The following is a 27,313-nucleotide window of genomic DNA, read 5'->3' on the forward strand; positions in this document are numbered from 1 at the left end:
CGTAATGTCTGCACGTTTCCGTAAACGTATTTTAAATTGTTTAATTAATTATTATTATTTACTGTCAAATGTCCATCGCTACTTGGGATAGAATACGTATAATTTTTATTCTCTTGAGAAGAAAAATATTATCAATTAAAAAGGATCATTCATTTTCTTTTCAACCCCAGAAATTTCATTACTTTCAGAAGAACCGGTTATCAGAATGTCTTCAGAAGAAAGAAACACAAAATCTTCTGCCAAAAAGAAGATGAAGAGATTGAGAGGAACACCAGTTAGATGGTTGCTGCCTTTGCTCTTTACATTCATATTTCTCTTCGTCTTGAAGAATTGGGTATGAAATTCATTCTTTCATTTGTATAGATTTAAAAAAAAAAAAAAAATCATTTTTTTTTTCAGATAATAGATTATGAAATATGATCTGAAATGTTGATTCTAGGGTATGATACTACATGTTGATTATTTTAATTGAATTTATGTATTCTGAAAATCTGTTATGTGCTGTTTTTCGATTCAGACTGTATGTTTTTATTTGCATCCATGTTTCCGATCCAACATCAAAATGATAGAGAGCTAAGAAGTAGAAAAAATCCGAAAGTCTGATATTTCTAAAAACTTTTTTGGATTAAAATACACTGAATTTGATAGTTTTCAATTAATCTTGAAAGCAGATGAAATTAGATTAACATCTGTAATATATATATATATATATATATATATATTCACATTTGATGCCAACAATACATCACAGCAAACATGAAAAAGAAAAGCATCTCAAGAAGATTGAAATCTTTTCCTAAAGAATAACAGCCGCTACTTTTTAGGGTGGGGAGCTAGAAATTGCCCCACCACATTAGGCTTTTTTTTTTTTGTCACGTGTCATTCATCTAAAGTTTTTCAATTTGTTATCAATTATTTTTTTTCTACTTTTTATATTTATTTATTCCCATGAATTGAATATGCTAACAATGGGGTCCCATGGAGGGGGGCTTTATAAGAAAATTCATCGGGTGCTGCTGAGATTGTTTAGGATTGTTTTAAAGGAGGGGTTCCATGAATTTTAGTGGTTTCATTCATTTTGTTATTTAGCATATTCAATTCAAAGAGGAAATAAATATTAGAAATAAAAAATTTAATTGATAAAAAATGAAAAATTGCATATATGTTTGACAAGTGGTAAGGAAAAAGCCTAAGCTTGTGGAGCAATTTCTAGTGCCCTACCTTTTCAACCCTCTCAAACTTGTAGCCTTAGGGTAAGGTTCCATGAGGGGCGTTTGGGGATCTATTTTCATGGAGCAAGAGGCCCCATAAATAAATAAATAAAATATTATTTGGAATCTTTTCTAGAAAAATATTAGCCTCTACTTTTTAGGATTGCATTTTCAGCCGGTGCAACTTAAGAATTTTTTTTGCCACTTGTCAATCAGGTAATATTTTAGATTCTTGCCAAAAAAGAAATAGAGGGAAAATGGTGTTTACGAAAAAAACAAAGAAGACCTCTCCATAAGACCTTACTCGTAAAAAGTAGGAGTTGCTAGTTTTTAGGGAAAGATTCTAATTAATCCTATAGCAATTTTTTTTCACTTCATGGAACCTCCTACTACTTAAAAGTAGATCCTGAAGCCCCTCTCATGGGACCCCACCCTAAATAACAAAATTCATGAGACCGCCAACTTCCATAAATTTCGGAGCTTAAACTTTTAAGTTTGAATTGCACTACAAAATTCATGGGACCACCCGCTTTAAAATAATCCTAAAAAATATCAGCAACAACCACTAATTATTTTATGAAGCCCCCTCCATAGGACCCCACCTATTTTAAATTGCATACAAGGTCACCGGGAGATGGGGGTACTTGGAGACTCCGGAAACTGATACTTGTGTTAGTACAACTAATTCTTAAAAATAGGAGATTGGGTACTTGGAGATGCCAAACTTTTTCTTTAATATAATTTAATAATTTCCAAAAAAATATCATGACATAGGACTTTGAAAACAAGAACAAGGGTAAAGTTTAACATTAACTTTAAATTTTAAAAACACAAAACAAAATGTCAAATCTCATTGTGTTAAAGAGTCAAAGAGTTCAAAACTAGCACTACATATTTCATATTAGATAACCATTACATATTGAAATTCAAAAATATTTATAGTTCATGTTGATACACAAACATAAAACAAAAATCAGAAATCTATCATCTACTCTTCAATGTTTTGATCACCCATATCAAGCTCCTCATCTACAATGCTCTCCACATAATCATCACTCTCAAACTCAAGTTTCTCTAATGGTACTAGAACTAGGGGCAATTCATTAAGGCCATATGATTCAACTGCTTCATCCACAATGGTTGTTGATGGAAAACAACATTTTTGTTTTGTTTTTGACCTTTTCATGTGCCTTTTGTGAGATGAGATGCATAGGAGATGACCAAAAACCTAGCAAGAGATGGGGAGACGACAAGAGACATGGAAGTGAAGTCTCCAGCTGAAAATGAGGTCTCGAAAAGCATGAAAAGTCTCTAAGACACGTCTCAAAAGGTTGAAGATGTGTATCCATGTTACAGAGACTGGATATAAGTTATGGGGATATTTTTACTGCTATCAATGGTTATGCTAATCTATATGATATTCAATCGCATTGGGCACATGCCTATTTTGTTGTGTTTTGGGCTAAGCCATTCATTTTTTATTTTTTTTTAAATTGTTATTTCAAATTGGACTGATTTGTTGTTGTTGTTGTTGTTAAAAAAATTGGATTTATTTGTTGTTGTTATCAAATTGGATTTATTTTTTGTTGTTATCATTTCAAATTGAACTATTCTAGGTACATTATCAATTATGAATCAATTGATTTTGTTTTGTTGTTATTAGTTTTATTAGTTAAAAAAAAAAATCTCATTATTGAATAATTTATTAAGTTTATTTCTAATGTTTCATTTTGTGAGCATGTTTTAGATGTAATGAGCATTAAATGGTGAGTTTGTGCAAACCACAACTCATGAAATATGAGTCAATGAGTTTGACTCAAAATCTATCTAGTTGAATTCTAATTTTATTATCATAACTTGACATATTGAGCTCAAAATACCTCCTACTTATCAATTGATGAGCTAAAGGGGTTCCTTGATGAATAGTTTTGTTGAAGGTTTTGCAATGGGGAAAGCAAGCATGATGACCTTGTGGAGAAATCTTGATATTAAGTTTGTTTGAGTCAAAGCAATACTAGGTTGGGTGACCTCCATAGAAGTCTCGATGCCCCACTCAAACTATGAATATTTCTTAGATGCAATGAGTGCTAAGTGGACCATTCATTCTCATGTGAGATGAATGCATGCAAGCCACTGATGAAATATGGGTCAATGAATTTGACTTAAAAACTATATGGTTGAATTATGATATTAATACCATAATTTGATACACCATAAAAAAAATACTTAATAAATATCAATATTTAAGAATAATTAAGTCATTTTAATCAATAAGATGTAATTTCAAAGAATCATTTAAAGTTTTTGAATGAAGAATGGAGAAAGGAGTTTGGATGAACAAAAGGAGTTTGGATGAACAAAAGGAGAAATAGATTCCTCCCAAAGAAGGATTAACAAAATTGTTTTTTGATGGAGCATCAAGATGTAATCCAAAATTGACTAAATAAGATATTTTCTTTAGGATCTCAAAAGGTGGCTTTATTTATGGGGGCTAATTATTCCTTGGGTACAAATATAGCAATGAAGCATAATATGAACCTCTACTTGCAAGTATGGTGGGTACTATCTCCCAAAATATTAAAAGACTAGTTAGAGAGGGGAGATTCTTTACTAGTGATTAATGCTATAAATAAAGGGTCAACACCTAATTGAAAGATTAACCAATTTGTTGAAGAGATGAAATGGCTTAGTAGTTTTATTTATTGAAAGCAACATTGAAATGTTGTAGTTTATTATCTAGGAAACATGGGCATAGAGCAAGAGTCTATAACAACTATCTAGTCATTTTTTTTGTTTATAGGTAGAATTAGATGGCCACATTTCTTTTCTAGCTACCATGATTATAAATTAGCTCTTAAAGGGATATATTTCTAGTTTTTGCCTTTATGTTATCTCCTTGGAGTGGGTTGAGGGTGGTGAAAATGCCTTTTTTTTGCTTTGTTTTAGTGAATCATTCAATATGGTAGTTATTATATACTATTGTTCATTCTATGGTCTTGAAGGATCGGTAAGTTAAGTGGGTCTACAAGTGTAAATGGATATCTAGTAAAATGTGGGAAGTTAGGTGCATTAGTGGTCATGTATGGAAATGAGTTGCATCATAGAAGGATTAGTGGTTTTCATGTAGTGATTTTTTGTGGTTTGTAGCTTGTGCTTTTATCCTAGGTGTGTGTCATTAGAATTATGGGATGTTCATATCAATAAACTCTCCACTACCTAGGGATAATCATATGAAAGCAATGGAGGTTATGCACAAGAATCTATTTTAATTTTACAAACCTACTTTAGTGATGTTGTTAAGGTTCTTACATATGTGTGCCACTTATAGGTAGGATCATGTGGAGGTGGGTAACAATTTCTCTATGCCTATTTTCTACAATAGTTCACTTCACCTCACTCAATGTTGAAAGGAGCTCAACTTTGCTATTAAGTTTCCATTACTTGCATGCTTGGTGTAGGAAATCTAGAGAATGTTGTTGCATCTACTACTTCAAGATAGGTAGAAGAAAATGTGGTGTTGAATGGTGGTACAATAGATGATAAAGATTGTTGGGTATAAAGATAGTAATAGGTTTCTTCTAAAAAAAATATTGTCTTTGTTTTTTCTTAATAATATTGTATTTCTTCAAGACTTGTTTGATCAAGGTGTTGGTCTTGTGACAACATGGTAGATGACCTTCCATAAATTTTTTATATTATATATGTAAAGTTATAAAATATTACCATACTTTTGTCTAAAAAATGAAACCTCAATAAAACTTCACCTAAACAATCTAAAAAATATTATTTATATAATTTATTATTATTTTACAAAATTAAATTATAATATTATATAATTATACTAAAATTTGGTAAACCATTACTAAAATCAATATTAAATTTACTTATTTCTAATTTCTAGATCAACAATTAATTAACATAAAATACATATTTTCACCAATTCAAATTTTGAATTTGAAAATAAAGCAATTACTATAATTACTGTGAGTGAGACAGGATAAATTCAACGTCATAAAAAAATAAAAAGCCACCATGTGTCCTCTACTTTGTTTGTTTATTTAAGTCTTGAAAGGTCAATATAAATCCAGCGTACTGTCTGCATGTTTCCTGTAGACATATTTTAAATTTTTAATAAATTATTATTTATGGTCAGTCCACGGCTACTTCGGATAGAACACGTATAGTTTCTCTATCTCTTGAGAAAAAAATCATTGCGAGAAAGATTCATTTTCATTTTAACCCCAGAAAGTTCATGACTTTCAACCAGCTAATACACCCTCGTTTCTCGAAAGGAGAGAAGTTAACACCTGTCCTAACTGCGATATAATTGGGGGGGCCTTAGAATAGTAGGGCTCTGGCAAGCAGGCTGGTACTTGGCGGGATATTGAGACGGAAAAAAGAACTACTCCTGCCCTCGGTCTATCAGGTAAGGGCCCCTCTTGGGAGGGCGTTCGATTCCACTGACTGACTCGACTGAATACATAGGCCTCTCTCCCGAATGAGAGGAAAGGGGCGGTCAAGGGAATGGGCCGGGGCATCAGATATCAGAATGTCTTCAGAAGAAAGAAGCACAAAATTTTCTGCCAAAAAGAAGATGAAGAGATTGAGAGGAACACCAGTTAAATGGTTGCTGGCTTTGCTGTTTACATTCATATTTGTCTTCCTCTTCAAGTTTTGGGTATGAATCTTCTTACTCTTTTGGCATATATAGTTTATTGCTTTTTAATTTTTTTTCATGATTCAAAAATGTTGATAGTAGTGTATAATCTAAAAGGAAGTGGCTAATCTTCACACAAAACGGCACTCTGTACAGATCTTAAAATCTGTAAAACACAACAGATTTTTGTAAAAAATTTAAACGTGAATCTTCATGTTCTGCATCTCCATTGCTGTTAAACCACAAAAATTCTGTCAAAAAAACTCTGTGTTTTGTACATCTGAGAGATTTTTTGGAGTGCCGTTTTGGGTGGAGATTAGCCTGTACCAATCTGAAATGTTCATGGAAAAATATTTACATAATCAAATTGAAAGAAAACATTAATGGATATTATGAAATTGAAATCTGATGTATCTCTTAAAAATTTTATGATATTAGATTTCCACAATCCATATTGTTGACTGTGATTGTTTTTAGATTTGACTGTGTGATAGTTTTTGCAGTTTTTTTTTGGATCACAAAGGGTGTTTCATGAATGTTTTATTTTTTTAATGGGTAATAAGATGTACATACCCTACCTCCTTGTGGGATTTGAACTTGTGACCTCTCTTTCAAGAGCACAAGTTCTCCACCACTAGGCCAACTCGAGTTGTACTAGATGTAATGAATGTTAAGTAGTTCAGCCAACTCGAGTTGTACTAGATGTAATGAATGTTAAGTAGTTCATTCATTCTCCCTAGAGATGAGTTTGTGTAGACCACCACTTATTAAATATGGGTCAATGAGTTTGACTCAAAAACTATGTAGTTGAATCCTAGTATTAGTATCATAACTTGACATATTGTGGAAAATACTTCCTACTTATCAATTGATGAGCTTAAGGGGCTCTTTGATGAATAGTTTAAAAGAGCCAACACTTGCTGAAGGTTTTGCAAATGATTTAGCAAGCCAAGCGAACCTGACCTTGGGAAAAAATCATGGGTATTAAGTTTGTTTGAGTCAAAGTAGTACTAGGTTGGGTTACCTCCAAAGAAGTCACAATGCCTCACCCCTGTGAATGTTGCCTAGATGCAATGAGTGTTAAGTGGTCCATTCATTCTCATGTGATATAGGTTCGTGTGAACCACTACTCATAAAATATGGGTCAATGAGTTTGACTTAAAACTACAAAATCCTTATACTAATACCATAATTTGACACATACTAAAAATACACCATACTTATCAATGTTTAAGAATAATTAAGTTATTAAAATCAATAATATGCAATTTCAAAGAATTTTTTATTAAATCTAAAAATATTTCTTAGACAATTTACTCAAAAAGTTAAACATAAATTACTTTAATTGGTTCGTGTAGATATAAAAAAAAATTCTGATATTTGCATGGATCAATTGAACTGATGTGTTTAATTTTTTTTAGGTTTAATAAAAAAAATTGAATTTGAATATTGCTAGTTGTGATAGGTTGATTATACTTAGCAAAATTCTAGATAGAAATAGAATTACTATTTATTACTTTTGTATCCATCAATTGAATGAATATTAAACTTTTTTATGTTTATATAAAATAAAATAAAAATTGTTATACTTAATTTAGGTTAATTGAATAAACACATACAACTCACCACAAAATAACTTAAATGAATATTTGACAATTGTGTGTAATTTATGTGGGCTAATGTATTTTGAAACTAAATACTAAAGTGCATAAAGTAAATGCAATAAACAAGGGTACTTATCTCTATGATTGAAGAATGAATGATCTCTAATGTGTAATTGACTTCTAAATTATCTTTGACCCATAAATGCTACCTCTCTATGTCTTGATTGGATTTTGCATTGGATCATAACTCTATCTAAGGTTGAGTCCATGGGTTAAAATCTTTTATGCATCAATGGACCTATCATTTATACTCAAAATGTGATCCACAAAATAACTTAAATGAATATTTGACAATTATGTGTAATTTATGTGGGCTAATGTATTTTGAAACTAAATACTAAAGTGCATAAAGTAAATGCAATAAACAAGGGCACTTAGCTCTATGATTGAAGAATGAACGATCTCTAATGTGTAATTGACTTCTAAATTATTTTTGACCCATAAATGCTACCTCTCTATGTCTTGCTTTGGATTTTGCATTGGATCTTAACTCTGTCTAAGGTTGAGTCCATGGGTTAAAATCTTCTATGCATCAATGGACCTATCCTTTATACTCAAAATGTGATCTTGCCAAGAGTATACCTCTACTTTATGACTCACTTGAGTGATCTTTGTATGCTTCACTCTTGTATGGTATCTAGAGACAATGGTTTTAAAAAATACCTTGGAAGGATTGTGGTTGTTTTTAAAAATGCAAGTAAAGGATAAAAGAGAGCAACCATAGAATGATGTATGCAAATTTACTACTTTTAATGCAGTGAATTGAAGTGATTTAATATTAATTTCTCCTTGAATATTTCTAGGGTGTGAGAGATTGAAGATGTTGTTAAATGGTGGCAATGAATGTCTTTACATACAAGTATGTAGCATCAAATCACATAAATGTTTGTTTAGTCAACTCATTTTGTGTAGTTGAATGTGTAGTCCAATCAACCTAACTTAAATGAGATTTAAAATTTCAAAAGTCAAGTCTTTAACAATAGGGTCAGCCTACATCTACAAAAATGACTAAATATAGTAGAATAAGGTGAACTCACAAAGCTGGTTCCCACTTTTTGGTACATCCTGATTTTTGTTGAAATCATACATTTTTTGGAAAATATAATTATTTAAGCTTTAAGAGGTCCCATTTGAAGTAATTAATTGAAGAGAGTTAGATCAAAGGCTCTTAGATAAAAATTTCTTGGATAGAACCTCTCTACTTCTAAATCATACTTGCAATGGAGTCTCCTTTGTATCTATCAAATGCTGATAAAAAACCAATTTTACATTAGCCTTTGAGGGGTCAAACGAATTCATTTAGAAGTTTTGTTTTCTTGAGGATTTAGTCCTTATTATAAGCTTTCCAAATAGTATAATTTTTAATATATTTAAGTTTATTAATATATTTTTATTTTATTTTTTATGAATGTAGGTTTTTCACCGAACATGAACTTCTTTGTTCAATGCATTGGGAAAAATAGCAAACTAATTCAAAAAAATTCTAAAAAATATCTATGCCCTAGGTATTGATGTCTTCTTTCTAACAAAAAAAATAAAACTTAATTTTGATATATATAGAGCAAGTTATGTGTTCAAACGTACACCTATTATCTAAATTATAATTAGTCGGACTTCAAAACTTAATAAAATAAAAAATATTCAACATATCACTATCAAACCAACTACATGCCTTGGGTATTGATGTTACAAACCAAAATTTAAAAGAGATAAGTTTTTATCATTTATAGAAAAAAATTTATACGTTTCGGGATGCACATCACTCTTAAAAAATGTTGTTTCTTGTAAAAAACTACTTTTGAGGGAGATGGAAAAATCAATAAAATTTTATTCAAAAAAATTTGAAAAAAATATATTTAGAATCTACCAAAAGGATTTTACAAATCACTAGTTTACATCATCTTCAAATTCTTAACGATTTAAAAGTTATAGGTGTCGGAAAGTGAAGGTTTTTTGCAAAATGTTCATCTAAGTGTCAAAGTTGGTCAAAAAGTGGGACCCAGTATTGTGAGTTCACCCAATAGTAGGATCTAAGTGGGGAATGAATGTTTGGGTAGGTGTGATACAATACGAGAAGATATGCAAAGATGGATAAGGTGGAGCAAAATGTATGGGGATTTGTGAGTTAGAACAAGTAAAGGCTTCGAGAATGAAGCTAACTTCACACAAGATTGTGTTATTTGTCAATTTGTACATTTTTTTAAATACTCTCAAAATGAGCATAGATCAAAATGGGAAGTGACATAGGTGTGCAAATTTTACTTACATTTTGTCCCCACTTTGAGGTACATGTAAATCCTAGAATGATTGTGTATCACAAAATAGGTACCTCTCATAAACATGTGTGTAAAGTAAATATTCAAACACAAAATGATATCATGTAAGTCCATATAAATTAATGGACCCTATTGAATATGATCATGTAAGTTCATCATTTGGCATCCACACTCCATGAGAACCTACAAAATAGGGAAAATATGTAATGAGTAGCTTATGTCACAAATAAAAATTAGGCATGAAATTAGGAGCTTGCTTAACTATCCAAGAAATAGAAAAATCATGAATTAAGAAAAGCTAAGGAATTCTACTTGTTCAAAAAGTGATAGTATTCTATTTGGCTCAATGGCCATAGGATGAGAAGGTGAATGCGCAATGTTGGCATGTCATGTGATGATGATTCATCTAGTCATGGTGTTGAATCTCCATATAGCAATTATCCCTACCTAAAATCTCAACTCAAGAATGATCGTGACAATTAGTTGCATCCATAATCTCAACAAGGAATTAAAGGAGGGAGAAATAATGCATCGAATGTAAATAAAATCTAAAGGTAAGCATGCAACCATGTAAAACATGTAGAGTAATAATTGTATGTGTATCATGTAATAATCAAGTGTAAATTGATTAAGCATAGTAAGAACATGTGGATTGGAGATGAATCTCTAAGGATAAGGTTTCTCCTAGCATGGGCAAGTAGAATATAGTATCGTAGCCCTCGATGGTCGAAAACACCCATATAGGTACATAAGACACTAAAGGCGGCATATGTCCCCAATGTGATAGCACAAGCACATGATTTGTAATGTAATAGGTCCCTCATGCTAACATGATTCTAGGTAGAAACAATATGATATGGGAAGGCATGATGCCCTTGATAATAAGATTAGCACTAAGAGAGATGTAGGTATGAAATGTCAAGAAGAGGAAGACATGATGTTCTTGACATAGAGACATGACATATGGTAGGTGTGGTGTAAGGTATGATATCCCTAATGGGAAAAACATGTCCACTAAACATAATGAGTAAGGAGTAAGGCATGATGCTCCCAATGTGGATATAAATGCTAAAGACATTGTAAGAAAAGTGTGGATGATGAAGGCGTGATGTTCCCAATGCAAAGATATAAGTAGCTTAAATGGTAATGGTTAACATAATGCCCTTGTTATGAGGATATAGCAATGAAAGTGTGAAATCTAAAAGGGGGGGTATGAGGCCCTCAAGTCTAGTGATAACTTTAAAAATATTATAATGTTACAACAAAATTCAAATATGTAACTCATAAAATATATGATAATATAGGTACAATATGTAACTTATAAAAAGAGTCATATAGCAATATAGGGTCAAAGTAAGTAATCAATAGTTAATGGTAACATATAAGCATCATAATAATATAAATGTCATAGGTATGAGACAAACATAAGTCATATAAAAAGCATAGCAAACATGGAAATTTGAAATAGGTATAAAACAAAATGTAACAAGGAAACATAAACAAACAAAGTGAGAAATTCAAGAAACATAAAATTGTGAGTGGATAAAAAGGGGGAAAAAGAGATGTAGAAAGCCAAAAGTATTGAACTAAGTGGTAAACTAAACAAATGTATGGAAAACGGACACCAAAATGCTCTAAAATGAGAGAACGGTCTTGAAAACAAATATAGAAGGTCAAATGGGTGTGAAAAGTACAATGGGTAAAGTGTTCATATAAAAAAGGCCAAAAAGTAAAAGACATTGATGGAATTTAAGCTATAGGTATATATGTTATAATTATGCTTATGTATTATTGAACAAATTTGGGAGGTTCAACTTTTGTCTTGAAAGGGTAGTATGCTCATTCTCATCGAATAGGCTATCATCTCAATGAAATTAATCAAAACTATCTTCTTTTGTTTGTGATTTTTGTTCTTGTTTGCTTGTCTTGTCAATTACATGTGTTTTTTCTTTGTATTCCTTTGAGCTAGGTATTATAATTTCTTATCTAAGTAATGTGCTTATTTCACTATCCATTTTTGTAACATATTTTAAGACCTATTTTAACCATAACCTTAACCTTTTTCGCAATCCAAATGAATGTCATATTTCTTGTGTTATTTTTTATTTTTTATTTTCTTGTATATTTGTTCACATTTATGATTCCTATTATTTTTATATTATTTACTTTTTTATGTCTACCAAAAGTCCTTAATAAAATTAAATCATAGAACTATTAGAAATTACAAATGTATGTGCATTTTATTATTTTTTATTTCAATTCCCAACAATTAGCTGCTAATTTTTTTTTTCTTAAATATAATAACAATCAATTTTGAACAAATTTCTTATTTTTTAGATTATTCTACAAATTTGATTAAGTTGAATTTTCCAAAAAAACTTCTATTTTTCATGTAAATTGTCATTCAATGAATAATTAAACAAGCAAGTTTCTTTTAGTTTTACATTTAAATTTTTAAAAAACTATAATTTAATTTTTTATTATTTTAAATTTGTTAATTAATTTAATTATTTTATTGCAGATAAATCATCCAATTTTAATGAAACAATTCAATTAATTTATAAATATGATATTCTCTCATCTATTGTACAATTTACAAATTTAATAATCCTTTCATCCCCTGAATCAAATAAAGAAACCTTTGAAATAGAAGCAAATAACAGCTCAAAACCAACTCATAAAATCTTCCAGTTTTAGTAATTCTTCCACCTCCTGAATCAAATAAAGAAACCTCTGAAAGAAAAGCAAAGAAGAGCTCAAAATCAACTCATAAAACTGAAACAAAAAACAAACCACCCCAAATAAAGCTGTTTTTAATGGGTGTCATATATTTTTAGTTTTTCATAGTGAACTCTGTTTTTGGGCAGCCTTTTTCCAATCCAGTAAACACTTTTTAATGCCGTTGTGTATTTGTTAAATTGAAAGGTTTAAGGATTATAAATCCCTCACCCAACATCTTTGTGGATTGATATTCACAACAGAATTGATAAGTGAAATTTCATGGCTCTTGCAGTTGTACGAGCTATGGATGCATGAATCATTTGCAGACAGAAGTATCTTCCACCCAGACAAAACAGAAGAAACCACCACACTCTGGAAAAATATAACCAAGGCCAAAGAAATCATAGACCACTACTGCAAAGTACCCCACACGTCCTCATTTTCACCCAAATCTACTCACCCCAATGATCAGCATTCCCCTGATAATCACTCAGAAAGTTGCCCCTTGTATTTTAACTTCATTCACCAAGACCTGGAGCCATGGAAAAAGTCGGGAATAACATTGGAAGCTGTCGAGAAAGCTCAAAAGGAGGCATCTTTCAGACTCATTATTGTTAATGGAAGTTTGTTTGTTGAGAGCTTTCGTCACTGTTTTCAGACAAGGGATTTGTTTACTGTGTGGGGAATTGCTCAGTTATTGAGGATGTATCCAGGAATGGTACCTGATTTGGACTTGATGTTTAATTGCAAAGATAAGACTACTGTGCATAAGGAGTTGTATAAGAATACCCAGCCACCGCCCTTATTTCGTTACTGTGGGAGCGAAGATACGTTTGATATTGCTTTTCCAGATTGGTCCTTCTGGGGATGGTAAGTTTCAAAATTGAATTTTTCCTCAAACTCTGTGTTCAATTATGTTGGGTAAAAATTTCATGAATATAGTTGAACTAAATAAGTTAGTTTGAAATTTTGTAAAATTATAATTGTTTTACTTTTCATTAGAACAAAAAAAATGGGTTAAGAAAGGATTGAAACTTTTTGGTAAAGTCGGAATAGGAAAATTTTACAGGATTAGAATTTTATGAATTACAATTTTTCTTCTCATAAGAATAAAAATAAGCTTTGAAAGGGTTCAATTTTTTAAGTAAAGTCAAATCAAATAGAAAATGAAGTTAAATTCAATAGATATGAATTATATGGTCAGCTCAAAGGCTGAAAACAAAAGCAATCAGCACTACACTAGCTGCACAATTGCTACAAACAACACAGATAAAGGTGTCCAGCAGTTAAAAGTTTTAAACCCATTGAGTTCGAGAGAGCTTTGAATACTAGTTTGTCGTTCTTTACATCAAATTATTGAAACAAAGATTTGATCTCCTTTTTTTTTTAATGGTTGATCCTAGTTTTTGACTTAAAGACCTTATGTCAAAGTGATCAATAGGGGCCGAAACCTTCAGTGTTCCATGACGACACGTTCCCTCCTCGCCCCCTCCCTCCCCAAAAAAAAAAAAAACCCGGGGGACGTTGTTGAGACATGGGGACTTGGGGAAATGTACCCCCATAGCACAAATACTTCCCCCACCTCTGCCACATTTGTCAGTGATGTCGTCAAGTCGTTTGCTATATGGCACATGTCATTACATACTGATTGCAACCTTTAACTTATCAAAACTAGTTGACCTTTCACGTGGCACTCACAAGGATGTTATATTGTAGATTTTACCTTGAAGATTTCAATTCACCTCTATTTTTTTATCAGTATTACCCCACACCGCTGTTCCCTCACGTCCCCAAATTTAGGCCCTTGTTCCCCTGGTCCCCGAAACCCATCCCGCATACTTGTGTCCCCCATCAAAAAACTTTGTGGAACTATGGTTCTTTTATATGCATGTAGGAAGAAGGTTGTGAAGCATGCAAAGGGCTAGCACAACAATCTCTTTGTGCAACCATCTTCATACTCCTTTCAACAATAGGTGAGGCAATCTCCTCGTGCAACCACTTTCATACTCCTTTCAACAATAGGTGAGGAAGGCATCTCCTCTATGTTCAAAGGATTACTAAGCTCTTTTTTCCCTTTCTTCCTCAAGCATTTTGTTTCCTCCTATTACCCAAGCAAACAACAGACAAGTGACCACACATAAGCATAATTGACAAACGCTCAAGGCCACCTCAAACTTGATCCTTTGCTCCCAAAAATCAAACTTAGAAGACAAGGAGATAGAGGAAGATAGCTTCTTAACATTCAAACAAAATTAGCAATACATCATTTGCTTAATGAATCTTGTCACAAGGTTAATGGCATTAAGTTGTCCAAAAGAACTAGTGGTGTCTACTCAAACCTCTTCATCCCAATATTCTAGTCATAAACCTAGGAGCCTAACTCAAATTAAGATCCTATTAAGGCATTCCTTTTTAAAATCAAAACCCTAGTTCCACATCTAAAGGAAGAGCCTCAATCTCAAAATGAACTATGGACCTCCTAAAAGGGCCCTAACACTATCATCATAATTCAAGAAGGTTATCAAAAAGAAGTAGTTAGTAGGGCAAACCACCAATCACCTTGGACTGGGATTTCTTGTCTATGCCAAGGTCCAAACTCCTCGATCCTTTTGGGGCATAAGATTAGTCGTAGGCATAGCAAAACCATTGCCAATAGAAAAATTACTACCCATTGAGAACAAAGCACTAGAAGAACCAACATCAAACTTGCTAGAGACATGGGGAATACAAAGTGGCTCACCTTCCAAAATAGGGGATGGGGGGGACCCATTCTCTACCCCACACAAGGATTTCCTTACCTTAAATATCACTTGGAGAAGGAGCCATGACCCCACTCACCAACCCTCAAACCATTAGCATTGAACCATATTTCCTAACAAAGCCCACATAGTAGGAGGGAAGAACGAATTGGTTCTATAAACCCTACCACAAGCCATAATCATATGAAGCTCCAAAAACTTTCTTGGAAAATGGATTAATAAAATAACAAATCTAGGCTAGTTGTTGAGAGAAAGGAAACTTACATCCATTATGAACTACTTCCACATAACCCCCATGATAGAAAAATATGCAAACAAGTATTTAGAATCCATAATGCAAAAGAATAGACAAACATGCAATCAAAATGACGTAAGATTTATAATGAGGAGAAAAAATGTCCTTCAAAAACACTCACACACTTGATGCATTATATTGTCAACAAAATTATGATACATTTGTAGAGTCTCCATGAATACATTTGAAATATCACGCTGCTTACTTTCACTCCATGTGAACAAGCAAATGAGAATCGTGTAACATGTCAATCCATGCTTCCTGTCCTTGATATTTTTAGTACTTCCAGATTGAATAAAACTCAGAAATTTAGAATTAGGTTAATTAATTTATTGTTTTCTGTACTTTTAAGCATAATAAGAGAAATGAAATGCTAAGGACAATGCACAGTTACCCTGGGAAAACCTCCTAAGAGGAAAAACCCAACCAAAGGATCCTCAGATCTGATTTATGATTTAGAATACAATTGAACATTACACACTTATCTGGAGTTGCAGTCACTATGTGAAAGAGATGAAATACTCTTCAATCAGCTTGCAGTCCTCCTCATCTAATCACAGTTCATTAAAGAAGTCTTCTATGCTTTGGAGATGGATTGCTGCCTCTTGTGGAGTTCGCTGTCTACTGTTTGGGATCTGCTATTGTTCGCTCTCCAATTTGGATCTTCTTCCTAGTTCGCTGTCTACTGTTTGGGATCTGCAACTGTTTGATCTAGTTCGCTCTCCAATTTGGATTTTCTTCCTCTTGGTCTGTTGCCGCTTGTGGAGTTCGCTGTCTACTGTTTTCTATTCCAAATGCCTTTGTATTAATTCGCTCTTTGCAGAATATAATGTCATCAGCTAAAAACTTGGTTTGATAATGAGAAGTATGCGCTGCATTTATAGGGGACATATAACTTCTCAACCATGTCGGCCTCCTTACCATTAAACAATTAAGTATTAATTTCCTTTTAATTGATGGAGCCGACCCTATCAAGGAGGCGTGTGAGTTGAGTGAAGCGTGGAGGTTTCTTTAGTTGAGGGTCGAGAGGTATTGGGCCTGGCCCTATAAAGGGGGGGGGGGGCGGATTCCAATGTTGCCCAAGGCAATTGGAATCCGCCAGCCCTAATTACAAACAACACTCCCTCTTAATTAGGGAATAGAATCATAATCATAATCTTCCAGCTTGCACACAAGCATAGACTGGATCCACCTTGCATTGCTCACAGAGGGTGGAGAGGATCCTTTACTACCATCTTACATTGCCCGCAGAGGATGGTCAAGGTTACAATACCATCTTACATTGCCCGCAGAGGATGGTTTAACAATTTACACTTCCTTTTACAATACCATCTTACATTGCCTGCAGAGGATGGTTAATATTATACTTCTCCCCGAGAAGTTTACAATACCACCTTACATTGCCCACAGAAGGTGGTTTAATATTTACAATACCATCTTACATTGCCCGCAGAGGATGGTTAATAATTACTCTTCTCCCTGAGAAATTTACAATACCACCTTACATTGCCCGCAGAGGGTGGTTAACATTTACAACACCATCTTACATTGCCCGCAGAGGATGGTTTTATACAATACAAAGTATCACTGAAATTGAGACTCCCTCTCAATCGGAGCTTCATTTTCCACAATACCAAGTCTATCCCTAAAGTACACAAACTTCACTTTGGATAGAGGCTTGGTGAGGATATCTGCAACTTGCTCATCAGTGCTGACATACTTCAGCTGAATAGCTCCTCTTTGCACCATGTCCCGAATAAAATGATAATGGGTTTCCACATGTTTTGACCTATCATGAAACACTGGATTGATAGACATTTTAATACAACTCTGATTATCACAGTGAATAACTATAGGATCCCATGGCTGACCAAACAACCCAGCAAGAAGCTTACGAAGCCATACTGCTTCTCTGGATGCTACACTTGCTGCAATATACTCAGCTTCAGCAGTACTCAATGCCACTGAGGATTGTTTTCTGCAAGCCCAAGAGATCACTGCAGAACCCAAGCTAAAGCAAATACCAGAGGTGCTTTTCCTGTCTTTGACGCTTCCAGCCCAGTCTGCATCAGAATAACCTTCCAAGGTTATTGGAGTGTTAAGTGGATACTTCAACCCAAAACCAACTGTGCCTCGCAAGTATCTTAGGATATGCTTGGCTGCAACAAGGTGAACATGCTTGGGCAAGCTCATGAATTGGCTAAGAGCATTTACAGCAAAACATATGTCTGGTCTAGTGTTAACTAGATACATCAGTGATCCAATCAACTGTCGGTACTCGAATGGATCTGCAAATTCAGAGTTAGCTGCAGAAACACTTAACTTCTTGAAGTTAGATTCCATAGGAGTAGACATTGGTTTACAATCCATCATTCTAAATCTTTTCAAAATGTCAATAGTATACTTCCCTTGACTTAGAAAGATTTCGTTAGATCTTTGCCATACTTCTAGACCTAGGAAATAATGCATTAGACTTAAATCTTTCATGTCAAATTCTGAAGCTAGTTCTTTCTTGCATTTAATAATAAGTTGATCTTTACCAGTAAGAAATAAGTCATCCACATAAAGAACTAGAATTAGCATTTCATCATTGGCTACTTTAAAGTAAATGTTAGGGTCAGCATCATTTTTACAAAAACCTAGACTTAGCAAGTATTTATCAATTCTTTCATACCAAGCACGAGGAGCTTGTTTAATACCATACAACGCTTTCTTTAACCTGCACACATGGGTTAATTTATCCTGAATCTCATATCCCTCAGGTTGCTCAATATAGACTTCTTCATCAATGACACCATTGAGAAAGGCAGTCTTAACATCCATCTGATGTAGTTTCCAACCCTTAGAGGCAGCAATAGCAATTATTGTTTTAATGGAAGTATATCTAGCAACAGGAGCAAATGTTTCTTCATAGTCTATGCTTTCCTTTTGGGAAAAGCCACGCGCTACAAATCTAGCCTTATATTTTTCAATACTACCATCAGCATTATGTTTAATTTTAAATAACCATTTAGATGAAACAACAGATTTACCTTTGGGTCTGGGCACAAGGTCCCACACATCATTCTTGATGATTGACTGATATTCTTCATCCATAGCAAGCTTCCAGGCATGATGACTTAAGGCTTCTTCAACATTGCAAGGTTCAGTTTCAATGAGATTACACATTAACGAAACGTAGTTGGAAAATACCTGAGGTCTCTTAGTTTCACGGAAGGTGCCACTTGGAGCAGCAAATCTCTCAGATTCTTGAATGGTGTTTCTTACCCAGAGAGGCCTCTTTTTGGTAATGACAATGTCACTAGGAATATCAGTGGGATTCATGGGTTCTGAAGGATCATCATGATTGTCTTGAGGTGGAGGTTCAACTTGCTCCCTCTGAATCTCAGGGTTAGTATCAACGTCTATATTTTGATTATCATTAGATTCATCAATAACACAAGAACCTTTCGATTTCTTAAAAGCAATGTCTTCTTCAAATTTAACATCCCTACTTACCTCAACGTACCTTTGACCTGGGATGTAAATCCTAAATGCCTTGGAGGATTCACTGTATCCGACTAGCATGCCTTTCTTTCCGGAGGGTTCCAACTTGGATCGTTTTTCCTTGGGCACATGAACATAGACTAGACTTCCAAAGATTCTGAGGTGACTAATGTCTGGTTTGGATCCTGTGAAGGCTTCTTCCGGGGTCATGTTCTTTAGAGCACGATGAGGACATCTGTTCTGGATGTATACTATTGTTCTAGAAGCCTCAGCCCATAGGAAGGTCTGCAAGTCTTGATCGTGGATCATAGCCTTTGCAACCTCCACAATGGTCCTATTCTTTCTTTCAGCAACACCATTTTGTTGAGGATTGTATGGAACACAAAACTCTCTCTTAATTCCTGACTCAACACAAAAATCATGAAAGCTACCGGAGGTGTACTCACCTCCATTGTCAGATCTTAAACATTTGATTCTTTTACTAGAGAAGTTTTCAGTTAATGCTTTAAACTCCTTAAATTTACTTAAGACTTCATCGGATTCTTTAGATTTCAAGAAGTAGATCCAAGTTTTCCTAGAGAAATCATCTATGAAGATAACATAATAAAGGAATCCACTAGGAGATGCTATAGACATAGGACCACATAAATCAGAGTGAACAAGTTCTAGTTTATCTTTAGCTCTATTTTCACTTTTATGAAATGGACTTTTAACATTCTTACCAGTAGCACAACCTTTACAAGTGTTATCATGAATTTGACTGAGTTTAGGCATACCTTTAACTATCCTTTCAAGAGATGGAAGGGCTTGATAATGTAGATTTCCAAGTCTTCTATGCCATAACTCACAGGATTCCGGAGCCTCATTAATGAGTGCTTGAATAGGGTTAGTAGAGAGCTTATAAAGACTATCATATCTATGTCCAATTATACGAGCAGATTTAAAACTATCTTTCTTAGACCAAGCAAGAACTTTTCCCTCAGAAAATGCAATTTGATAACCTTTATCTTCTAGAGCAGAAATGGAAATTAGGTTTCTTTTAATTCCAGGAACAAACAATATATCACTGAGATGCAAGGAAATACCAGAATCTAATTTTAGAGAAGTAGAGCCAGAACCTCTTACCGAATAACGTGCGTCATCACCAATTACCACGTGAAGGCTGGTATCCTTTTCTACTAGGCTTGAAAGATGATCACAGTAACCTGTGATGTGTCTGGAGGCACCACTGTCAATCAACCATGTATTGCTATCTGAGGGAACACTGCTAGATAGAGCGGAGATGAATAAGAAGTCATCATTTTGTTCTGAGACTTCATTTAGGTTTGCTTCACTTTGGTTAGGGTTAAACTGACATTCCTTAGCATAGTGACCGAATTTGTCACATCTAAAACATTGCACACGCAAAGTATCTCTTGGTTTCTTCCAAGGGTGTTGGGAACTAAAAGATCTAGATTCCCTATTTCTTTTAGGATAAGGCTGCTTCCAATTTCCCTTTTTCTTGCATTGAGCTGCAAGCATGTGATGGTCATCTACATGGGGGCTCTTGGAATGACCTCTTGATATGAGGCGAGACTCTTCTTGGATGCAATCATTCTTAAGGCGATCAAGAGAAGGTAACTCGGACCGACCACTTATGGTTTGGATAAATGACTCCCATGAGAGAGGTAGACCATTAAGGGCAATCATGGCAAGGTCTTTGTCTTCCATGTTATGACCAATTAAACCTAGCTGAATCTTTAGTTCTAAAATTTTCATGAAGTAGGAAATCATAGAATCTTCCTTAGCCATTTTTATATTAAGTAGTTGTTGTCTTAATGTAATTGCCCTACTAAGATTATTAACTTCATATGTACCTTGTAGATGGTTGAACATTTCCCTAGCAGTGGTGAATGAGGCGATAGAGGTGATGAGATGATCTTTGACTGAATCAATAAGAATCTTCCTGGCCTTGATGGCATCCTTTTTGAATTGTTTCAACTCAGCTGCATCTGAAGGCTCAATTTGCTCCTTTTCTTCTATGAATTGAAGAAGGTCTTCTTCCTCAAGAGCCAACTTGATTCTAACTTTCCATGCAGTAAAATTTAGATTCCCATCAAGCCTATCTTCAACTTTCAGCCCCATTGACCTGATTTACAAAAACATAGCAAACTGAAATAAAGGAGTACTGAATTTTAAATATGAAGATTGATCTAACCAATAAGCTCTGATACCATGATATTTTTAGTACTTTCAGATTGAATAAAACTCAGAAATTTAGAATTAGGTTAATTAATTTATTGTTTTCTGTACTTTTAAGCATAATAAGAGAAATGAAATGCTAAGGACAATGCACAATTACCCTGGGAAAACCTCCTAAGAGGAAAAACCCAGCCAAAGGATCCTCAGATCTGATTTATGATTTAGAATACAACTGAACATTACACACTTATCTAGAGTTGCAGTCACTATGTGAAAGAGATGAAATACTCTTCAATCAGCTTGCAGTCCTCCTCATCTAATCACAGTTCATTAAAGAAGTCTTCTATGCTTTGGAGATGGATTGCTGCCTCTTGTGGAGTTCGCTGTCTACTGTTTGGGATCTGCTACTGTTCGCTCTCCAATTTGGATCTTCTTCCTAGTTCGCTGTCTACTGTTTGGGATCTGCAACTATTTGATCTAGTTCGCTCTCCAATTTGGATTTTCTTCCTCTTTGTTTGCTGCCTCTTGTGGAGTTCGTTGTCTACTGTTTTCTATTCCAAATGCCTTTGTATTAATTCGCTCTTTGCAGAATATAATGTCATCAGCTAAAAACTTGGTTTGATAATGAGAAGTATGCGCTACATTTATAGGGGACACATAACTTCTCAACCATGTCGGCCTCCTTACCATTAAACAATTAAGTATTAATTTCCTTTTAATTGATGGAGCCGACCCTATCAAGGAGGCGTGTGAGTTGAGTGAAGCGTGGAGGTTTCTTTAGTTGAGGGCCGAGAGGTATTGGGCCTGGCCCTATAAAGGGGGGGGCGGATTCCAATGTTGCCCAAGGCAATTGGAATTCGCCAGCCCTAATTACAAACAACAGTCCTCACATATGCAACCTGTCCAATAAGCCAAAGGTTATGGTAGTAACTAATCAATCTCAACAACTACTCATGTGCTTACTTTAAATTAAAAAAAACTGCACAAAACAACCAAGTGGTATTAAATAAACCATGTGTCTAATAACACCATCTTACAAAACCATGTCACCCTCATTTTTAATGTTTGCTATTAAGTTTCCCCTTTTTGGCATTAATTGTTTTCAATATCTAATAGTTTTTTAATGTGCAACCCACAATAAATATTTATCTCAATGTTACATACATCCCAAATTGTTATAGAAAGAAATTGGTATTCCATCAAACATGCTATAAGCGAACTAGAAGAGTGAAACAAATATAGGAAGATTTTCTTGGAAAATATAAAGGATCCGATTTTTTGACAATCTCTATTTGGAAGGTCATAGGAGAAAAGCTGTAGCAATCATCCATGTACCATTAATAGTTATGTTCTCGTCCACCTAATCCTCCAATTATAATCTTTAAAAATAATCAATACAATTAAAAACTATTAAAATATCCTTTATGTACCAATAGTCGTCCAGTTGTACACCCGATAGTTAAAATTTGAACATTTAATTGGAGTTGTGCAACTTTGTTGATAACCATAGCACACAATTATGAGACACTTGTGCATAGGTATTTGTAAAAGCATTTATCAGACGAATGTGTATTAGATCAGTTGTGCAAAAAATTTTGGAAGTTGTAATGCGCACAATTATTGAGATGAAATTTTAAAAAATAACTGGTAGCAACTCAAAGCAATTATTATGAATACAATTGGATTTTTTTTTAAATAACATTTTATTTACATCAAGATATGTTTTAGTATTCTAAGAGAACCTCGAATTGATAACCATCATAAACATATTACTTGACAAAATCGACCATCAGATTTAGACCCTACTTCCATCCAATGAAAACATTTTCTTTATTCTCTTGCATACTAAATAAAATAGCCAAATTCAATATAAAAAATTGTCCTACCTTCGAGGTAGAGACCCACTCACAAGAAAGGATTACGGGCATGAGAAGGGAAGTAGCCAATCCACTCTACCCAAGGAGGACCAATTAAATTGATTTTTTAAGTTGAAAGTGTGTTGAGCAATATTCAAATATGGCACAAATAACTCATGCCAAGGACGTTTTCTTTTCACTTTTTTGTTACAGGTTTTTTTGGGTTGAACTATAGGTTTGCCTTATCACAATAAGGATTTACATCATCACGATTTTATAAGCATGGATCTCCATCATCATCAAGTCAAATATTTACTTAAAATATTTATTATATTTGGTCACTTGTAATTTAAAATTATGAACTGTCTAACAATTAATAGCATATTGTGATAGTCAAATCATGACCTTGTTGTAGCCACCAAGGTCAAATCTTCACTGGGTCATTATGATCACGAGCATTGTGCCTTAGCTGATCCATTCTGCTCATGAGTTTGAACCTTTGTGTCGATGTCATCATTCATGTCAATTGACTTAATGATCTCAACCCTTGTTGGTTTAATGTGCTTGCAAGCTTTGTGCCCTTGCTGTACTACTATGCTTACCAATTTGAATTATTCATATTAATGTTCTGCATTCACATCAAGGATGAGATCTCCCATTTGTGATATCACCTAATTTAGGCCAGGCTAAAAATTCTTGTATTACCAATCAAAAAATTAAAAATTATGACGTTACATTACAAGGGAAAGGTTCTAAAACTCTCTACTCTCCTGTGCCTGTGTAATATGCATCCATCTCCTTGAACGAAGTAGATTACTAGTTTGTATAAACAATAGAACCTATTATGATAAACTTTGATATCAGAAGCTTGTGTGTATATAGTCAAATCTGTTTATTAGGAGTGGCCATAAATTTATAGTTAAAATTAGGATGATTGAACGTCTTATGTATTGTTTCTTCTCCAAAGATGATAACTCTCCAAGATTGAACGTCTTATGTATTGTTTCTTCTCCAAAGATGATGATAACTCTCCAAGGAGATTTGGATGGATATTTATTCAAATAGACAAAAATTCGCATGTGCAATCTCACAAACAATTCAGATCTCATAAACTAAACTAGCGGGCGTCTTAGCCCTTGAACTAAAACATAACATTTGAACAAGAGAGCGGAATTCTTCAGTAAATAAGAAAAGTATTAAATTTTATCTCAGTCTAGAGGCTGGAATATACTTTAATTGGGACACACTGCTTGCGCCAAGATGAAAGCAAAAATAGAATTTTAATAAGCTATATAAACAAACTGATTAACTAAGAATCAGATTTAAACACCTGGATAACTAAATCAACAAGCATGACCTACATTGCTAGCAGTGACTCCAAATTCGAATTTGGTAGTCTAAAGATGAATAATTGAATTTCTTTGGTTTTGATTAAACGGATAAAACGGGTTTTTAATTTCTTTGTTGTTTTAATGATAGGGTGGAGTTACAGATACCACCATGGAACAGAACCATGCAGGACATCCAAAACCGAAATCAGCAGGTCAACTGGCCGAATAGAGATCCAACTGCCTATTGGAAAGGCAATCCTTTCGTTTCTCCCAAGAGACTGGACCTTATGATGTGCAGCGGGATTCCCAATTGGAATGGCAGGCTATATATACAGGTAAACAAATTAAATTAATCCCACGTACATGTAGACTTCTGACGTCACACTTCATAAAATAGTATTGTAAGGAATCTTATACATCCTTACTAGTATACTGATATATTAACTTTGCCAATTCATTCCCAGATGTTTGAAGAAAGTTTGAAGAATTGATGTAGCCCAACTTAACTTGGAGATAGGCTACTCAATCCTTTTGTATTAGCACTTAAAAATGTCTATGATAGAATTACATATAAAAGTTTCTGCAAGGATGTAGTCTTGCTTTTGGTGTTTTAAAAATTGAATATAAGAAATAAAATTGCCGTATGCTACTGACTGAAAAGAAAATGTGTTATGAAATTATATATGATTAGAATCACTGACTGAAAAGAACATATCTCATAAAACTATTATGTGATTGAAATTGCAGATTTAAATCCCTCCAAAGAATGAATTTTATTGTGAGTGTTCTGGATATCAAACAGAAAATTTAGATTGCAATGATGCTAACAAAAAAGTACTGCTTGTTTTTCTTTTCACCGAAGGAGGATCAATTGTTGTTGAAGTTAAACACGGGTCAATCCACTTGTTTTCAACAGTATGTGGGATAACAAAATTATAAAAGCAAATATTAACAATAAATTTTCAATCACAATGCGATATGATAATGCCAAACTTTATGATGTATGGTAGTATTATTATATTTGTCTTCTTCTGGCTTTCTATTATCTTTTTCACTGAAAAGTTTCCTTATGAATATTTGTGAATTCCAACAATTGGTTTTACACAGGACTGGTTCAAAGAGTCTAATAGTGGTTTCAAGGACTCCAAACTTTCCAGCCAGTGTACTCACAGGTAAAAACTATTCTGTACCGAAACCAAAGTGACAAATGTCAATTTTTTCTATTTTGTAGCACAACCAAACTGATAAACTTTAATTTTTGCTATTTTGTACCACAACCAGAGTGATAAACTTCAATTTTTGCCTTTTACAAGGATGAGATCTGATAAACCACTACCTCAGACCTATGTAATTAGACACCTGCAATGTCCCATATGAATATAGTTTTGAAAGTGCAGCATATAAATATAGGTCTGAAATGTCCCATTAGGCATACTTCCAACGTTTTAATGCCCCTTGCCATTATTGGATGGATAGTCATGGAAGTAATGGGCGCAGTCCTACTGGCACATTATGGAACTGTACTTGGATGGCTGTCAGATTGCATATAGATGAGAAATTACTGTAACCTTTGAGCCTTGTAAGGTTGAAGTAGTCTCTTTGACCTATCAAAGTATATCTACTCGCATAGAAAACTGTTTCTACAATATATCTCTACTTGTATGCTTCGTTTGTAGCACAGTTAGGCACCTCCCACAAGAAGTATGGGGTACTCCCATATTACTATAAGCCATCTGTAGACCCATATACAGACCACCCGACATCATGGACTATAAAATAATCTTTATTTCTTTCTTTCTTTCTTTCTTTAGAAAATTGTTTATTTGGGTGCCACGCCAACTTTGTTGGACTCTCATTACATTGGTGTGACTGAAAACATATGTGCAATTGTGCCTAATATTGTAATACGTCATCATTTAAAAAGTAAATATCTTTGGATATACAAATTATTGAGATAGTTTTTGTTGGCCTGTTGTTTCAAGATATAAGATATATGTAGAAGGCATAGCATGGTCAGTGAGCCTCAAGTATATTCTGGCATGTAACTCTCCAACTCTCCTGATAACACCAGAATTCTATGATTTCTTCCTGCGAGGCCTTGTTCCTCAGCACCACTACTGGCCCATAAGACCAGATAAGAAGTGTGAATCCATCGAGTCTACTGTCAATTGGGGAAACAACCACACAGAAGAGGTGAGTGTAATTCCTTACATGTTTCTGTGTATAGCTTCTAGCTACATGTTAAACTTTCTTGTTTCTATGAAATTCTACATATCTCTTCAGGTATCATCCTGAGGACAGGTACATGGTGTAAAACGTTAAATTATTTCTAGTTTCTTTATTTTACTGATTTTAGCAGAACTTTTAACATTTTGGGTTGCTGTGCAGGCCATGGCAATTGGTGAGGCAGGGAGTCATTTCATATTAAATGAGTTAACGATGAAAAATGTTTATGACTATATGTTCCATGCTTTAACGGAGTATGCCAAACTACTGAAATATAAGCCTACTATCACCAAAAGGGCATTGAAGTATTGTTCAGAGAGTATGTTATACTTTGCAAATAATGCAGAGAAAGTGTATATGAATGAGTCAATGGTTGCAAGTTCGAGTCCTTCACCCCCATGTAAGTTGGGGGATTCAAAATCTATTGGAAATTCAGACTTTAAAAAAGGGAATAATCAAGATAAATGAAAAAGAAAATATTACAGTATTTCTATAGTCCAGCCTAAAGAGACTAGTGTCAAATCAAGATGCATGAATCTTGTAATGCTTATCAATGATTCGATATTTTTGCAAGAATATATTACAACAAGAAGCTACCTACCAAATTTGATAAGGATATCATTTTTTATCTTTTGGTTTATTGCACATAT

The 27,313-nt window shown here is 33.9% G+C and overlaps 1 protein-coding gene across 2 annotated transcripts; it reads left to right on the top strand.

The window, feature by feature from the left end:
- The first annotated feature begins 176 nt into the window (after positions 1 to 176).
- On the top strand, positions 177 to 27,293 carry LOC131039592 (uncharacterized). 2 transcript variants are annotated; one of them, XM_057972383.2, is made up of 6 exons: positions 177 to 334; positions 12,822 to 13,399; positions 24,586 to 24,772; positions 25,545 to 25,609; positions 26,420 to 26,630; positions 26,826 to 27,293. In XM_057972383.2, the coding sequence occupies exons 1-6, from the start codon at positions 206 to 208 to the stop codon at positions 27,129 to 27,131; spliced, it is 1,476 nt and encodes a 491-aa protein (XP_057828366.2). In that variant the 5' UTR covers positions 177 to 205; the 3' UTR covers positions 27,132 to 27,293. The 2 variants fall into 2 exon arrangements, with proteins under 2 accessions (XP_057828366.2, XP_057828365.2); XM_057972382.2 differs by lacking the exon at positions 177 to 334 and adding an exon at positions 5,400 to 5,889.
- Positions 27,294 to 27,313: the final 20 nt, after the last annotated feature.

Source organism: Cryptomeria japonica, chromosome 5 (genome assembly GCF_030272615.1).
Source record: "Cryptomeria japonica chromosome 5, Sugi_1.0, whole genome shotgun sequence".
NCBI classification, from domain to species: Eukaryota; Viridiplantae; Streptophyta; class Pinopsida; order Cupressales; family Cupressaceae; genus Cryptomeria; species Cryptomeria japonica.

Excerpts from the sequence above, each read along its gene's own strand:
- LOC131039592 (XM_057972382.2), top strand. The coding sequence starts at position 5,710 with ATGAGAGGAAAGGGGCGGTCAAGGGAATGGGCCGGGGCATCAGATATC. Across the intron at positions 5,890-12,821 it reads TCTTCCTCTTCAAGTTTTGG|TTGTACGAGCTATGGATGCA; the intron begins GTATGAATCTTC and ends TGGCTCTTGCAG. Across the intron at positions 13,400-24,585 it reads GATTGGTCCTTCTGGGGATG|GGTGGAGTTACAGATACCAC; the intron begins GTAAGTTTCAAA and ends TTTTAATGATAG.